Consider the following 16,547-nt stretch of genomic DNA (forward strand, 5'->3'; position numbering starts at 1 on the left):
CATTCATAACTTTTATTTTGTTTTTTATAATTGACACAAATAGTTTAAGAGTCAGACGTACGTAACATTTAGATTGTTTTCGGAAGTTTTGCCTGTGATTGTGCCACAGGTATGTGGGCAAGACATCTATCACAACTTCCCAAAGTCCAATTAAATTTCAGAAAAGAGTGAATATGAGGACAATAACAGCACAACTGAAAAGCTATAACAGGTTTAAAAGATTTCTACCCATATGTGCTTAAAACTTAATGTTATAATAAATATTAGTGGATTACTAAAATTTGTATTACATTTTGTAATTACATTTGGAATTTCTGCTATTAGTTACTTCTATATTCTGATACAAGATTTTGATGGAGTCAAGGGGTTCCGCCTCAAGCTCGTCTAAAGTTAAGAACTGATGGCAGCCTCCCAAGATGCAAATGAACAAGTTGGTCAAAGGAGTTCTTCTTGAATGTACCATTCTTCCAAAAACACTGCTCAAATTGAATTTGACTGTCACAGTGTTACCAGAAAGTCGACCCTTTTAAACCATATTGCTATGCGCCCTTGGCAAAACACGTAACTTTAAAAAATATAGTTTAGTATATAAATTGTTTTCCTCAAACTTCAGTCACATCCATTTTAGGTTTCAGTGCATTGTTACTGACTAATCAGCATTCCCAACTAAGAAACTACGTGCAAAACATGGGAGGGATTCTTATCTGAAGCACACAGGAAGTGACAAGTGTCCATCTTTCTGTGCTTTGTTTCGAGTGTACACATGAGTGTATGTTGGTACGTGTAGTGAGGTAACGGCTGGGGTATTCAGCTTCTGCCAGTAGAATTGCGTCACACATGCAATCTTGACTTCATTTTTATCACAACGCTTATCACGTCCACATTTGTCCTCTCTCATCATGTCACCTCATCTGTTATGCAATAGGAATCATTTCTTGTATCATTGGATTTATGTAACATAACAACCTGGTGCGCCCCACATGGAAAGCAACTTGGTATCACTCAGTGATACCAAGTTGCTTATTCTCAGAGGGCAGGCAAAACCTGGGGGTCAAAAGCAGATACTGTAGCTGCCGGTGAAAGCTTACAGGAACTTTGAATAGAGTGATACTTTTGATTTGTTAGTTTCCCTGATGCCATTCACTTTGACGTAATCTATACCCAGAAGCTCACCAGTACTTAAGATGGTTGCTAGCCTGACTATTCCAGCTACTTCGTTTTATGTTTCTTCTAAAACTGCAACACCCAAAGAAACATTCTCCTTGTTTAAAAATGAGCAGGTAGGGGCAAGCACGGGGCTAACGCAATTTTGGTCGGTGTTTGATCTGATTGTGCATGTCCATGTACCTATTGAGGGAGGGTCCGTGATGTTGCAAGCAAAGACCCGATATCTGTCCAATGCGACATACTCCCCCCAATCAACAAGATACTTGGAACCTCGACTCCAGTGGGGAAAAAAAACAAAAACCCAAGAAGTCACGGGACAAATGTTTTGTTTCTTCTAGTCACACATAGGTTAAGTGAGATATTTTATTTACTTGGACAGTTTTTGAAGGGAAACGTTTTTCTTCTTCAGTAGGCAATTCAACTGACAGCCCTCTCAACCTCAACATCTCACTCACTTTACTTAATGTCTGACCAGAAGAAAAAGAATATTAACCGCAGAAGTCTTGTCACTGTGCAAACAGGGTCACCATCGGCTGAAGGGAAAAGCAAACGTTCTGAAGCACCAAATATATTCATGTACTGCTGAGACGGCGAGGTTGGCCACCAGAGACAGGACTTGACCAAACCAAAGAGGACTACAGAGGGCCAGTGGAATAGCAAAAATCCCAAGTCCTCATTTATGAATTCAACTGTAAAAGAAGGATACACTTGTTATCAATTTGAGCAACGTTGCAGGAAAACAGAGAAAACTTACTCTAAAGTGTTACTTTCACAGTTTGTGTATTAAAAAGGCAGTTTTTGTTTTGTTCACATATGCACTCTTGGCTGCTGGTCGTAAGGGTAGTTGACCCTCTGAACTGTGGGTGCCTTTGTGTTGACAATGGGTCTTTATAGGTTCAACTGGTCAGAAGGGAAAAAAAAACTTGTTGGAACATTCACGCTCCTACCAGGTACTTCAACCTTATGAAAATCCTAAATTTCCGGATTTGTGATGTGTTTTTTTCTCAATTTCCCTTACTATCAGACACTGAAGATACAAACTCATACACCTTACACACATATAATTTAGTTGTCAGGTACAACTTAATATGAGGCGTGAATTGCGCAACGCCTCACCCATCCCAAACATCCAAGGTTCAACTTGCCTAGTGATCCGATCTCGCAATCCTTCCTTCCCTCTCAGCAGGTAAGATGCAACTTTTGCTTCTCTCTTTGTCATAGACAAAAATGCTATTTGATGAATTTTCAAATCATATAACATCACTAATTGTGCTTATTCCTGATGTAGTAGATATTTGAAATATATATATATATATATATGTACTGTGTTTCATAGCAATTCCCTATTGTGCTTCCGAGCTATTCCATTCATTTCATTGTTCATGTTGGTTTTAAAATCTCAACAATATGGATTACCGTACTGGCATAGAACAAAACTGCACTATATAGTGGATATGCATGTAGTGGTATCCGAATTCCGAGTGAATATCAGTATTCAGCATATAGTCCACTCAACGTCTCCGCAATGCATCACTAAAAGCAACGACGTACAACTGTTCTTTGTCGGATGCAGGTCCGTCACTGACAATGATCCCCTTGGAAACATGAGATTTTAATTATTGTAAAATCAGAAGAATTTTGTCCAACCCAGAGTGCGATTCATTTGGAGCGTGTGTCATGCTATTTCCTTGTGTTTTCTGAATATTTTTTTTTTCTTAATGCCAAAATTCTCTTTACTTCATTCAGATTGCTGACAATCACCAAGAAAGATGGGTGACTGGGGATTCCTCTCATCTTTGCTGGACAAAGTCCAGTCGCACTCCACGGCCATCGGTAAAATATGGCTGAGCGTCCTCTTCCTGTTCCGGATCATGGTGCTGGGCACAGCAGCTGAAAGCGTTTGGGATGATGAACAGGGCGATTTCATCTGCAACACTCAACAGCCTGGTTGTAAGAACGTCTGCTACGACTGGACCTTCCCCATCTCGCACATCCGCTTCTGGTTCCTCCAAATCCTCTTCGTGTCCACGCCGACCCTGATCTACCTGGGCCATGTCATACACATCGTCCAGAAGGAGAACAAGCTGAGGGAGAAGCTGTCCGGCTCCGATGAGAACAATGTGGTCAAGCAGCCAAAGTACTCCGACGCGGCTGGCAAGGTGAAGATCAAGGGGAACCTGCTGTGGAGCTACCTGACCCAGCTCTTTGTCAAGATCATCATGGAGGCAGGCTTCATCGTAGGCCAGTACTACCTGTATGGCTTCGTCATGGTCCCCATGTTCCCTTGCTCCAGGGAGCCCTGCCCCTTCACCGTAGAATGCTACATGTCTCGACCCACGGAGAAGACCATCTTCATCATCTTCATGTTGGTCATAGCCTGCGTCTCCCTGGTCCTTAACGTCATAGAGGTGTTCTACCTCCTGTGCACCAGGGTCAGAGGTGGCGCCAGGCCTCGCGCTCACAATCTCAGCCCAGAAGAGCACTATGCCCTGTGGCCAACAGCAGAAACACTTCGGCAGAACAACATGAACATGAAGCAGCAGAACAGGCAGAGCATCGGCGGACGCCTGGAAGGGGCCAAAGACGGACCGCTATAATCAAATTCATTGTACAGATACGCAGGACTTACTTGGAAAGTTCTTGGTTCACTAATTACAACAGAACGCACAGTTAGCTTTATGATTTTCGCACTGTCTCAATTGCTATCATATTTTGTGATTTCAGAAGTTTGCGTTCTTTATATAACAACTTATGATGCATAGTGTGCAATATTCATGAAATACCTTCATTAAAGCTCACTTACTGACCTGCACGTGAGGTAAATATGTTCTACATTAGGTTGTTTTTACTGTACCTTCCTTTTGTTAACTTATTCTCCATAATTACTTGAACCTCAAATGTTCACGAGGGACGTTTGTGTTTGTTGGTGATTTTTGTACGTTTCTACTGTGAGGAGAAATGTTGTATGCCTTGTCATTTTTATAGAAAATAAAAAAAAAGAGAGAAAAAATGCCAGTTTGTTGTTGAATTCACAAACCACTTCATACAACTCCATAAAACACATGCAAATAGCACTGAACATGCGCCAAGTGAATATGAAAACAAACGGACATAACACTAAATCTGCATTATCAACTTCTGTTCCCAGATCTGTTAAGTGACAGATCTGCATCTGTGTCCCTCTGGATTTAGAGTTGTTTGCGGCATAATTTCATAAAAAAAAATAGTAATAATACAGTTTGCATGTGCAGCTCGTCCACTCAACATTTACACATTTTAATCAACACTCAAACGTTTCCTTGCTTGTTTCCTTGAGATCAGAAGATTGCTAGCAGGAAGCCTTTTTTGTTTTGATGTACAAGCGCTCTCTCGCGATTAATTAGTAATTAAACTGCCACATTTAAAAGTTAACAATATAATGGGTCACTAAAACTGTTCAGATGCCCAATCAGAGACTCACGTATTAATCACTGTGAACTTTTGGGAGTGGCCCATATTTGTCAGAGTCCTGCTTAGATGAATGATCTTGACATGGCCGAATTTTGAAATATAGGCGGTGATCGTAAAATAATAAAATAAACAAAAACAAAGTGTGACTCGCTGAACGTCTCCCGCACCGACGGCAAGGTCCCAAAAAATATCATGTGGGCCTGCTTAACATATTTTAAATTAAATACCAAATCCCTGAAACAAAAGCATCTTTGTGAAGCTTATAATATTATTAGATTTGCTCCATTTATTCAGACTTTGCATGAAACGCGCTGCCAGAATGGGAGAGAAAAATGTTGACGTGGTCTCAGCAACAGTTGAACAACATGACTGCGCGACCCTCACTTAGTCTCTGACGTGTTCACTGGAATGCATAACTTTTTACTATGTCTGTGTCTGTTTTGTTTTTTTTTCTCCAAAAATAAAAGCACAAATAAAATATGTACATAAATATATCTGACTACAAAAACTTAACATCGGAGAGCTGCTGTAAAAAAAAAACAACAAAAAAAACATTACAAGCAGTGCGAGCCAGAATTTGCACTATACCCCACCAATCATTAACCTGGACAGGTGTTCGGCCAAAAATCATCAACCCACGTTTTATCTTTTCCAGATGTCATGACAACGTGACTGCTCACGCAGTTGCACAATTGCATGTGATCTAAAGTTCAACACTCAGAAGGCAAGTTTAATACAGTGCTCAGGTCTGCCTTTAGTTCAGCTGCACAATCGGTGACCGGTTCCCTTTGTCTGCACTGGGGCTTTTCAAACGTCCAAGGTAAGGTCCACAATTGTTTTTGTTTGTGAAATGTGAATTGTTTTGACAGCAATTTCAAGGACCAAATCAAGTCTCAATCTAAATACAAATCAGAATAATTTGTTATTTGTATTGTACCATTTTGTGTAAAGACACGTCTTAGCGTCTACGGCTGTTGAAAAAATGTTGACAGCACTTGTATTTAGATTTCAATTTTGACACAATAGGATTTTTTTTAATTTTCGATGAAAAATATTCTTATATTTGAATGCCCAAGAAGACACGTGTGTCCGCTTGCATACGAGTTTGTCTTATCATTACATATTATACTGGTAGCATGAATTCCTTATTTTATTCTGAGCAATACGTTTCATTGTGATTGCACCGCCAGATCATGCCTCCAGAATCTAAATAGAAGTGCCACTTATCAAATTATTTCATTCATTTTATTCAATCGTTGTGAAACATGGCAACGAAAATTATGCGGTCGAAATAAAAAAAAATTAAAAACTTTTACAACGTAATAATTTAATATTCATTTACAGTTAATGATTAGTCAATAATGAAACTCAATAACTTTCCAGTCAATGCCATGCAAGCTCTTTCAGTGAGCAACTGACTGAAGGACTCCATTGAAATGAGTGGAACTGACGGCTGATGGCTGAAAACTTTGGTGAATGAAAACTTTTATTCGCTCAAATTGCTTTTTCCCTCGTCAGATTCTAGACAATGGGAGAATGGGGGATTCTGTCGTCGCTGCTGGACAAGGTCCAGTCGCACTCTTCTGTCATTGGCAAGGTCTGGCTCAGCGTCCTTTTCGTGTTCAGGATCATGATCCTTGGAACCGGTGCGGATAAGGTATGTGCTCTCCTGTTTATAATACTATTTTGGCGCAGGAGGGAGGGTGTGTGTGTGTGTCATATTTTGAATATGTAAAAAAAAAAAAAACACCCCTGGGTCATAGTGGGGACCTAAGCCGCAACTTGAAACTGACAAGTTCAGTTCTACTATCTGTTGCTGCATTAATAATTGCCTTTCATCATCTTTCCTAATTTAGGTTTTGCTTTTTACAGTTATTCTGTAGGAAATTCTGACCTGTCCACATGCTCACCAAGACTAGAGAATGCTCAGTATACACAAAGTCAAATAACAGAAAATACAATTTTAACTTGATAACTAAAATATGTCTGTACTTTAAAACTAAAGCTTTGTCAATTAGTAATCAAATCGTTGACATTTGATGAGATTTTAAACTGACAATGATGTCAGATGCCTTGAAACTTGAGTCTTCGGCAAGTCCTAGCATGTGGCTAATTTCATCTCCGCCCATTGCAGGTGTGGGACGACGAACAGTCGAAAATGATCTGCAACACCAAGCAGCCAGGTTGCAAAAACGTCTGCTACGACCACGCCTTCCCAATCTCGCACATTCGATTCTGGATCCTCCAGATCATCTTCGTCTCGACGCCAACGCTGATCTACTACGGCCACGTCCTCCACGTCATTCACAAAGAGAATAAGTTGCGAGAGCGTATGAAGAACTCGGCTGGGGGGTTCAGCAAAGTTCCCAGGTACTCCGATGAAAAAGGTCACGTGCAGCTCAAGGGCAACCTTCTCGGTACCTACATGACCTCCATAGTTTTCAGGATTCTTATGGAAATAGCTTTCATTGTCGGCCAGTATTATCTGTATGGGTTTGTCATGGAACCATTAATTGAGTGCTCCCGGGCCCCCTGTCCCTTCACTGTTGAGTGCTACATGTCTCGGCCCACGGAGAAGACCATCTTCATCCTCTTCATGCTCGGGGCGTCCTGCGTCTCTCTGTTGCTTAACTTGGCAGAGATCTTCTACCTCGTTTGCTTACGGTCGTCCAGAAGAAAGTATAAATCTGCTCCTACTATACACCTGTACCCACAACTCAATGGCGACTCTTAGACGCGTCCTGAAAGACGCACCCCTGGGAGCACAGCCCACAAACGTCATGGAAACGCCGTGGAAACTCAACCTGTGAGAAATCAGATGTGAACAGTTGGCCTGTATAGTACACAGATTATAATGGCCCACTTAGGTAGAAAATGAAAAAAAAAATAAAAATAAAAAATAAAGTCATTCTTATCGTGATAGTTTACACCGAAAGCCAAACCGACCTGCATTACTCGGAAAGTAAAAGTCGTGTACGGAGTGTCGTCTGAACCTGCAGACAGAAAATACATTTTAGACTCTTTTTTTTTTTTGTATTTTGTGAGTTGTATTTCTTTGTTAATCTATTTTTGATTTTGGGGCAAACTCATTCTGTAAAATATATAGTAAGCACTTAAAAAAAAAGAATCTTTTTATCAAAAGCTAACAATTAACAGTTGATCTGGAGGAGAAGTGTATTTCTTCTGTTTTGTATGTATTATTTTTCAGGTGTAGCTTTGTTATAGCAAATATATGTGCCAGTGTTGAAACACATGCTGATGATTGGGATCTTTGTAACCTTTGTTAACCTCTTGCTAACCGGAGGGATCATGTTATATATCTTGATTTGAGTGCATACAATTCAGCATCTGTACTGTATTCACTAAAAGGCATTTTGCAATTGTACAAGATGTTCATTATTCACTTTTTGGCAACTGTATGAGAGTTAAACCACTGGCATGGCCTTTATATATTAACATTGCAAACCGGGTGTTTGCTTATTTTTGTTTTTTTATGACTTCATGTACACTTTGCACATCATTTATTGTTTTAAATAAATTGTTTTGTTTATTCTGGAACCGTTTTGGAAATTCACGTCATCTTTTATTATATACTTTTTAATTCACTCTCACAGTCTTTATACCTTTTAGTTTTTTTTTTAAGAATTATGACTATCAGTGAAACGTCTAAGAAGAACCAATCATTTTTCAGACTTTTGTAAGTAATATATTTCAAAAAAAAAAAAAAAAAAAAGGAAAGAAAGCTCTAAATTTCTAACTTCACAGTTCTGTCCAAAAACAAGGAGGTTTCGAGCTACTTTACAAGTTGGCCACCAGGTGGCAGTATGGCTAACACTCGCCATGACGAGGCTCCGCCCACCGCCCCCGCAGCTTCCTTGTCTTCCCTACCAACAATAACAACAGCCCGGTGGTTGGAAACCAAAGATGGCCGCCGCGACCATGGCGGGCCTCGACAGCCACAGTATGGAACAAAAGAAGTTTGATTACTTCTCCTCCATCAACCCCATGGCGAAGAAGATCATGCAGGAGCGGGAGCGGGTCAGGGCCAAGCACGGCTCGTCCTGGGACAAGATGACGCCGCAGGAGCAGGACAGCGCCATCGACAACTGGATGATGGATCCGCACGTCCGTGCCCGATACGCTATGCATAAAGTTGACCGCGAGGAAGTGGTCTGTTACCCCAAACTGCTCATTCAGACGGGGCAGAAAATGGTCCACTTTGGGGAAGAGGTAGTTAACGTCATTTTTAAATTTGAAAAACCGACGTGACTTTAGCCCTGTCGGTGTCTTTGAAGGTTTGAGAGGCCCAATGTTGCGACGGTAAACTAGCGACGTAGCCTTAAAAAAAAAAAAAAAAATGTCACGGGACGTCACGGCGATGGGCTCCCCACGTCAGCTGAATTCCTCGGACGTCTCAGAGGAAAACGTCCCAGTTTTGAACACCAAGCTACGCATTTGAAATATTGGCACGAATAGCGTGGCGTCGCAACGTTGACGTTGCGTCTACAAAATGGGAGGCAGCGTCCAGCGTATTCGCCGACTACGCATATAAACGGTGAAATTACGTGTTTTTGGCTTCCGGGTTGCCAACAAATGAATTAAGTTCCTATTGTAGAGTTTAAACCTCGTACTGTCTTCGAGTTCAGTCAGAATTGTGACCCTCCCCCTCTGTGCTTTCCTTCAGGATATCACCTGGCAAGATGAGCACTCCGCCCCCTTCACGTGGGAAACCAAGGTAAACAAGCCAGCGTGCGACATATACCCACTTTCGCCCACACTCTGACCCATTGGCCAAAGGGATCTACAACAAATCCCATCAGTCAAATCATCACGTCAACTGGCCATGTGGTAGTAATTCTCTATTGAAGGCCCCCGGAAAACATCGAGTGCAGAGTATACATTTGCATTCCGTTCAAGTATTTCTATGCATCCTTTACAACCCAGCGTCCGCGTGCGCTCGTTTTGAAGCGAGGGGTCATTCGGGTCTTCTTTGTTCCCCTCCTTTAGAGTCAGATGGAATTCAGCTTAACTGCAGGCTCCGCGGATCAGAGTGTGCCAGCTTCCCAGGCAGAGTCAAAGGCGGCAAAGGTTCCCAATTCGGCCCAGACTGCAAAGAGTGCGCCAGGACCTAAGGTACGGCGGGAATCTGGATGTTATGCTCGGGGAGAGAGCCTCGTGGGTTTCTTGGGCTGCGTTCAGACTGCGGTCGAATCTGAATCAAATCAGATTCATTCTCAAATCCGAATTTATTTTATTTATTTTATTTATTTTTTTATTTTTTTAAAGGGCTGATTGTCCACACCGTTTATATCAAGTGTCCAAATGGGATTTCTGACCCATTTAATGAAGATGTAACTAGGTGCATGTTTGCAATGCCCCCCCCCCCCCCCCTCCCAACAGGTGTCTGTCAGTGATGCATGGAGGCCAGAGGAGGAGTCGTCTTTCTGGAAGATCAGCGCCGAGAGGTCCAGGATGGAGGGCGAGCAGGCCGATTTCCACTCCTTGACCCCCAGCCAGATCAAGTCCATTGAGAAAGGAGAGAAACCCCTCCCCTCATACCTCCGCCAGGTAAGCCTGAACATCGAAAAGCTGCTTGTCATTACTCAGATTTCCGTAGTCTTGACTAGACTTGGCCGTTTGCATTGGAATCCATGACAAAAATACTTTATTTGCCCTTAATATGATATTTAAAAAAAACAATGCTGGCCTGTCATAGGCCAACAGTTGCGACACGTCTCCTCAAATGGAATTTAGCCTGAAGCTGCCATCTGTGAAACAATTTTAGAGTCAGACAGGCAGATGGTGAGCGCAGTAAATACTCTTGTAGAGCTTTTTTTGTTGTTGTTCCTGAAAATATGTGCATTTCCTCAACAAACGCCCAAAGAATCTGGCTTGCTCTCAATAAAATTAACCTCTCAGAAATTCTATGATAAGCTCATCATAACTGATATCTGGATGATTTCTGGGCATGTTTTTTTTTTCTAAAATAAAGGGCTGAAGTTCACCCAGATTGGGAGAATAAGAATGAGAATCAGAATCCTTTAAATTTCCTTGTCTCATACAGTGACAATAGAGTGCTTCTCCTTTATATACTTTTTACTTATTCTGTAGTTTGCTTTTGTTTTTTTAACCCAAGTAGTGGGATAGAGAAAAAACTGAGTCAAATTCTTTGTGCTTGGCCAGTAAAGCTGATTCTGATTCTGATTCTGAAAAATTCTCACACTTAAAGAAAAGAAACATTAAAATACTGAGGCACTGTTTAACAAAATAGGAGGATAAAAATCAGGTCTAAATTTAAATGTTTATATACATGTAAAACATTTTTACTACTCTTCTGCTCATTTTTACTTTCTTTTTTTTCTTTTACGCTTTTTTTTTTTTTTTTTTTTTTCCGCTAATGCTAACTCAATACAAAACAAACGACAAATATCCTCTTGTAGGAGAGCTCCAAGGAGCCTGAGGTCGCTGAGCTGCCGCCCCCACCGGCACCTGCCAAGACCGCCAAGCAGCGAGCGCCGAAACCTCCTGCTCCTCAGCCCCCTCTCGCTGCTGCAGCTGCCGCCACCGCCACTGCTGTGAGTGCGACGCCCGCGTCCATCTCCATTGCGCCGAGCCCGGTCCCGCCCAGCAGCTCGTCCTCAACAGTCGCAGGCTGGGAGCGATCTCAGAGCACGCTGCCGTCGGTCAGCAACACTGTGGATGAGATGTTCTCCTCCAGCTTGTTGTCCAAGCCCACCAACAAAGCCGCCAGTGCGGAGAAGGAGAAGGTCGAGGAGGGTTCAGCGGCAAGCCCCACCTTTGCCCAGGTGAGCAGTTTCACTTTGACAGCCACCGCCGATTCTGGTGAATGTAAATGAATGACGTTGGGACAGATTTAAATGTTCAGTGTGTAATAGCTGAAGACATTCGGCGACATCAAGTGGTTACATTTTCGATTGCGACAATCGCCCTCTCACCCGCCTTCTCCTGAGCTTACCAGTGAACTACATTGGCCTCCACCTTCTTCTTCGTTGGTTCATTGGAGGCCCCAAGCATTCACCCTAAATACAAAATGCACTGTCAGGCTACTGGATTGTCCACACCAGCTTCTCAAGAAATAGGGTGATGCAAGAGTTTTGTTGTTGTTCAGTTGGTTTTAAAACATTGGGTATTAAAAGCTTTTATTGTTTTGGAACCCTTATTAAAAATGACATTGTATCGAGAATTTTTGAAGGATGCCCAGACCTAAATACAAGGCTCACATGCACCTATTTTACCTTAAAGGTCCAGTGCGTACTTTTCAGCTTGATTTATGAATTTTATGTTGCTAAAAGCTTAATATACTGTCCATAAAAACATTTTTCTTTTTAAAACAGAGTATAATTGCAGTACAATGTAAGTAGTTTGGTTTTCTTACCCATAGAGTGGGTCTTATTTATATTTAAGAACATGCATAGATCAAGGGTCTTGCTCGGAGTTAGTTGCCATCTTGCACCTCCATATTTGTAAGGAAGCCTGGTGTGGACGATCCACAATTCACTGGCAAGCTCAGGAGAGGGAGGGAGAGTGAAAGACGCTGCAGTCTGAAATTTAACCACTTGATGTCGCTGTTTCTTCTTTAAAATCTCCAATAAGACACGCTCGTAATCATTGTTAGTCTCGGCTGAGAGTTGTACGGCTCTTAAAGTCTGTGAAAAGAATAAATGTGTCCGTCAGTCTTGAGGTCAGTTTCCCTGCCAACAAAGCTTGAAAGGCACAAAGCTCGATCAGTAGGGATCTGCTCCTGTTGCCCCTGGCGTAGACGGAGCAAGGTTATCAGGGAGCGACGACCTCTTTCCATGTCTTGTCCATCAATGTCCCGACCCTCTTCTCCTCTCTCAGTTCAACACCAGCAGCAACATCCTGAAGACTGGGTTCGACTTCCTTGACAACTGGTAACACCGGGAGCCGAGGCGAGTCGCCACGCCGCGCTGAATGAGTCACTCTCGTCATCACCATTCCAGGAGGGACCCCACTGCCATGACTGTTGACTGACGTCCTCCTCTTCAAAGTGACCCATGATTTCGCTGACATCATCTTTTCATAGTGGCTTGTTATAAAAAAAAAAAATATCTCACTGCTGTGTAGTGGTGTGCCCCCCCCCCTTTTTAAATGAACCCCCTGCTCTTTTACCACGACATGACCCGACTTTTTTTTCTTCCCTTATTTTAGTCAGTGGAGAGAAATCTGACCTCTGACCTCTTCTTTAACCTATTAATGAGTTTTTCCTTCCGTTATTGTTTTCTGATTTTCAGGTTGCTATTGGTTCTCGAGATGAATTATGTTGTTGTTACTTTCGATTTCTTTTGTTGGCTTTGGTTAAGTGGTCTTCACCCTGGTCACCTTGGTAATTTGTCCGTCCCATTGCTTGTAATGTGAGTGCACTGTCATTGTGACTTTACTACCTTCACATGCAAGTGTTAGACACTAACTTATAAGGCATGACAGCTCTTGGTACCTTTAGCATGTCAGTGGTTAAATTCTTCGAAACCATTTATTTTTTGTTTTGTCATTGTGTTTTACTTTCTTTTTTTCTTCTTGATATATTTTTATTTGCAAATGATTTAATATAAATATAAATTTTGTATTTAAAATATTGCTTGGTTCTGGAGTCCCAGCCCACTTGATGCAGTCACTATTTCAAATTCTGCCATTGCAAAGTCATTTTGCAGGTGAATTACAGAATGTATTCCACGACTTCCACTTGGTGATCGATGCATAAGACGGTTTTTGAGTTATCAGTGTGTTGTGTACATCTCACGTGACATAGAAAGGACAACGGAAGTAAGAAAAATAGCCTCAGACTCAGTCGTGGAAAAACTGCTGCTGTAGCTTCTGGAGAGACGCGTTACAGATGTTGTGTATGGATCAAACATCAACACTTTGTCAACTTGTCATCCTTTTACCCACGCTCACCTTTGACCTCCAACTAGTGCTGAGCATAGCTAGTGTGTATTTGTAATGACAGTAAGACGCACTTAGACGTGTTCAACGGATGGGCATGTTGTGGTTTGCACCACTTGTGGCGTAGAGTTTACATGACTAGAGTACTATTTTACTGAATTTTATATCTATCTGCTGATTGTATCTGATGCTACACATGTATATTGCACTTGTGCATTTTGAAACCACAGGTTGGATGGAAGTAAAACAAAATGAAAAAGTGCTGTGTGTCTGTTTCTTTTTCTCCCTGAGCGCCTCTCAAGAATTTTCATGAGGGACTGGGCCCCAGCAGTAAGAGCAGCGTTGGAACAGAGCGGGTTCGAACGCCATTTTGACCCCTTATCATATTTCACCTAATTTGGCAAGCCGGTCAGAACTGGTGAAAACTTTCATAAAATTAAGAGAAAGTGCCAAACTTGGTTCACCCCACAGACACCCCGAAACACTTAAATGGCCCTAGCGGCAATTAGGAAGGTTGTAGAAGCATAGGACTAAAACCCACGTGTTTGTCTCATCAAGACCAATATGTTTGTATCTGCTTTGTTACTCCTTATACAGTGATACACACGTTGTATTTATGTTTGCACTAAAATATAGTGATTATTTTAGTGCAAATTAATATGAAATATTAGTGCAAATAGTTATTGAAGTAAAAATTTGGGGAAGGTGTTTGATTAAATAAAATATATATTTTTTTGTATTGGGTGTGTAGTGTCCCCTGCTGTGCTGTGAGGTGCGGTTCTGTAGCAGTATAGAAGCAGTCCAGCAGATGGCAGCATACCTACGTTCACCGTTGTCACCGGTACCAGTGCGGCCCAATTCACAACACTCCCGGCCCAAATGTGCGTCGGTACGCCCGATGGCCAGTCCACCTCTGGTCCAGCCACTGCTCCCCCCCCCCCCCCCCCCCCCCGCCCCTCACCACCCCCTCCCTCCCTTTTGGAAGTGAAGCACATGACTGTGGTCCATTCAAATTGTGCATCGAAAACTCACATCGTCTGCAATGTGTAAAATTGTGCCATCTAGTGGTTAGAGTTTAGATTGTACTTGACCCCTACTCCCAGGCTTGTCAGTGATCGGGAGCATGGCCTTGGTCCGACCTCCCGGTAACTCCGGTGGTTGTTGTTTTGTTTTTTTCCACAGATATTATAAAAACAAAAACAAAACAAAAACAGCGTCAATTAACTTTAAGGGGAAGATGAACTCATGCAGAGTTGCAGACAGTTCCAGTATTTAGTTTTCCTCACTGGACCGCACTCAATCAAAACAAGGATGTGTGAATGGCTCCACTGATTCATAACCACAGTGCCCTCTGTGTTGCCTGGTTGCTGTTTCAATATGTCTGACGAGGCACACCTCATAAGCACATTGTAACGTCGACGATCCGGCTCTGCGCTTCTGTGCGGCGATTTCCGTTCACCTTGACAGTGGTGGACACAAAGCAGCCATTGAGAGAGTCGAGGTGGAGGACGGGCGGCGCGTGCTGCAGGGAGGTGGCTCAGTAGTAGCAGGTCCAACACTAACGCACAGAAGGCTTCTTTCTGAGAAAATATCCAACAGTTATGAAATCAACGACGAAGCATGCGGATTTACCATTAACCATGGAAACAATTCTTTCTCTCTAGCATGTCAATCAAATGAGAAAACTCTGTCCTTTCTGTGTCTTTCTACTTTCTTCCACTTCACAAAAAGTGAGTGCTCAGCAAAATCAGGCAGATCAGGAAATTGTCCCTTTGTGATGTCATCTGTGGCACAGCTACAACATTGTTGCCTTTGTACCAAATTGTTGACACACAGACGTCCCCTATCATCACCTGAAAGCAGATCATTGATGTGTTGTTTTTATCCCATTCCAAACATCGAAGGCACAAGGCTTCCTGTTTTAGCCGGATGCTGAATCGTGAAGCCTGTCAACAGAAGGCTTAATTAGTGAGGATGGTCAAAAGAACAATGTGAGGTCTTATTGGAATGAACGATAAATCTAAAACTAGGTGTAATTTAGGACCTGTAATGATATGTTTTGTGTGTAGCAATTTCTTTTAAAGTCATTCTGTTGGCAGAGGCAGAGAGGGAAAGGCTACAGAGGAACTAACTTTGAACTCAAACGCACAAAAAAAAAAAAAAAAAAACTGCTGGAGAAACAAGTTTTCCTCTCCAGCTGACTCAAATTATGTCATTCAGTTGAGCAGAAGATTCCTAAAACCGTGACAATTTTTCCATGCTGTTTCGAGAGCAAAAATAAACTCCTGACTCCTGACTCCTGATGAGGACAGTAATGTTTAAGTTAGTTGTGCCGTGACTGAAGCGGAGAGCCGTTGTAAATGTACGGCCTGTACCTTAGGGTCAAAACAAAGGGGCATCGATGCCATCCGTACATGCAGGCCCGACTTTTAAAAGTGACCTACAGGATAGTCTGCATTTTATTTTATCACTCACTAGAAATTCTGTAATTTCTGGTGTTATGTGTCAAAAATCTTTGTTGCATCACTCTGAAATTTTAATTGTATACACAAAACAAAGAAAAACAAGAAAAACATTGTTTTCTTGTGAACAAAAACTTTTTGTGTATACAAATTCAACACAGGAATGACACATTTTTTTGCTACGTGTCCAAAAAAAAAAACCCCCAAGAGATGCTTCATTAGTCTTTGGGTGTTAACTAAGACAGTCAAAGATTAAATCAGGACTAAATTCTTTCAGGCAAACCCAGATGTGGAAAAGCTTATTAGGCTGTGTCGTGCCCTGGAGCTCCTCCCAGTCTGAGGAACCCGGAGCCCTGCCTCAATCACTTCCCCTGGAAACTCTGCAGGAATCTTGTGGCATTTTAACTGGCATACCTCCTGCCACAGACACACACACACACACACACACACACACACACACACACACACACACACACACACACACACACACACACACACACACACACACACAAACATTGGATGGTTTCGTCACAATTTCCCTCAAAG

General features: G+C 42.1%; 3 protein-coding genes across 3 annotated transcripts; all 3 read left to right on the top strand.

The window, feature by feature from the left end:
• Positions 1-2,899: 2,899 nt before the first annotated feature.
• Positions 2,900-4,195, top strand: LOC142896205 (gap junction Cx32.2 protein-like). Its single transcript, XM_076037742.1, has one exon. It carries the CDS (start codon positions 2,937-2,939, stop codon positions 3,762-3,764), a length of 828 nt encoding a protein of 275 aa, XP_075893857.1. The 5' UTR covers positions 2,900-2,936; the 3' UTR covers positions 3,765-4,195.
• Positions 4,196-5,285: 1,090 nt separating this feature from the next.
• Positions 5,286-7,537, top strand: LOC142896068 (gap junction Cx32.2 protein-like). Its single transcript, XM_076037538.1, has 3 exons — positions 5,286-5,437; positions 6,136-6,274; positions 6,752-7,537. Exons 2-3 carry the CDS (start codon positions 6,146-6,148, stop codon positions 7,349-7,351), a joined length of 729 nt encoding a protein of 242 aa, XP_075893653.1. The 5' UTR covers positions 5,286-5,437; positions 6,136-6,145; the 3' UTR covers positions 7,352-7,537.
• Positions 7,538-8,512: 975 nt separating this feature from the next.
• cunh1orf198 (chromosome unknown C1orf198 homolog) lies at positions 8,513-13,431 on the top strand. The gene is made up of 6 exons (XM_076037537.1): positions 8,513-8,847; positions 9,302-9,352; positions 9,625-9,750; positions 10,018-10,185; positions 11,058-11,423; positions 12,478-13,431. Exons 1-6 carry the CDS (start codon positions 8,542-8,544, stop codon positions 12,532-12,534), a joined length of 1,074 nt encoding a protein of 357 aa, XP_075893652.1. The 5' UTR covers positions 8,513-8,541; the 3' UTR covers positions 12,535-13,431.
• The last annotated feature ends 3,116 nt before the right edge of the window (positions 13,432-16,547 follow it).

The sequence above is a fragment of the Nelusetta ayraudi genome, unplaced genomic scaffold (genome assembly GCF_046127955.1).
Source record: "Nelusetta ayraudi isolate G7.1 ecotype Tasmania unplaced genomic scaffold, CSIRO-AGI_Nayr_v1 ptg000052l, whole genome shotgun sequence".
NCBI classification, from domain to species: domain Eukaryota; kingdom Metazoa; phylum Chordata; class Actinopteri; order Tetraodontiformes; family Monacanthidae; genus Nelusetta; species Nelusetta ayraudi.

Bases quoted from the DNA above. Each gene is read 5' to 3' on its own strand.
- LOC142896205 (XM_076037742.1), top strand. From the start codon at position 2,937: ATGGGTGACTGGGGATTCCTCTCATCTTTGCTGGACAAAGTCCAGTCG.
- LOC142896068 (XM_076037538.1), top strand. From the start codon at position 6,146: ATGGGAGAATGGGGGATTCTGTCGTCGCTGCTGGACAAGGTCCAGTCG. The intron at 6,275-6,751 runs GTATGTGCTCTC...CGCCCATTGCAG, and splicing joins TTGGAACCGGTGCGGATAAG to GTGTGGGACGACGAACAGTC.
- cunh1orf198 (XM_076037537.1), top strand. From the start codon at position 8,542: ATGGCCGCCGCGACCATGGCGGGCCTCGACAGCCACAGTATGGAACAA. The intron at 9,353-9,624 runs GTAAACAAGCCA...CCCCTCCTTTAG, and splicing joins CCTTCACGTGGGAAACCAAG to AGTCAGATGGAATTCAGCTT. The intron at 11,424-12,477 runs GTGAGCAGTTTC...CTCCTCTCTCAG, and splicing joins CAAGCCCCACCTTTGCCCAG to TTCAACACCAGCAGCAACAT.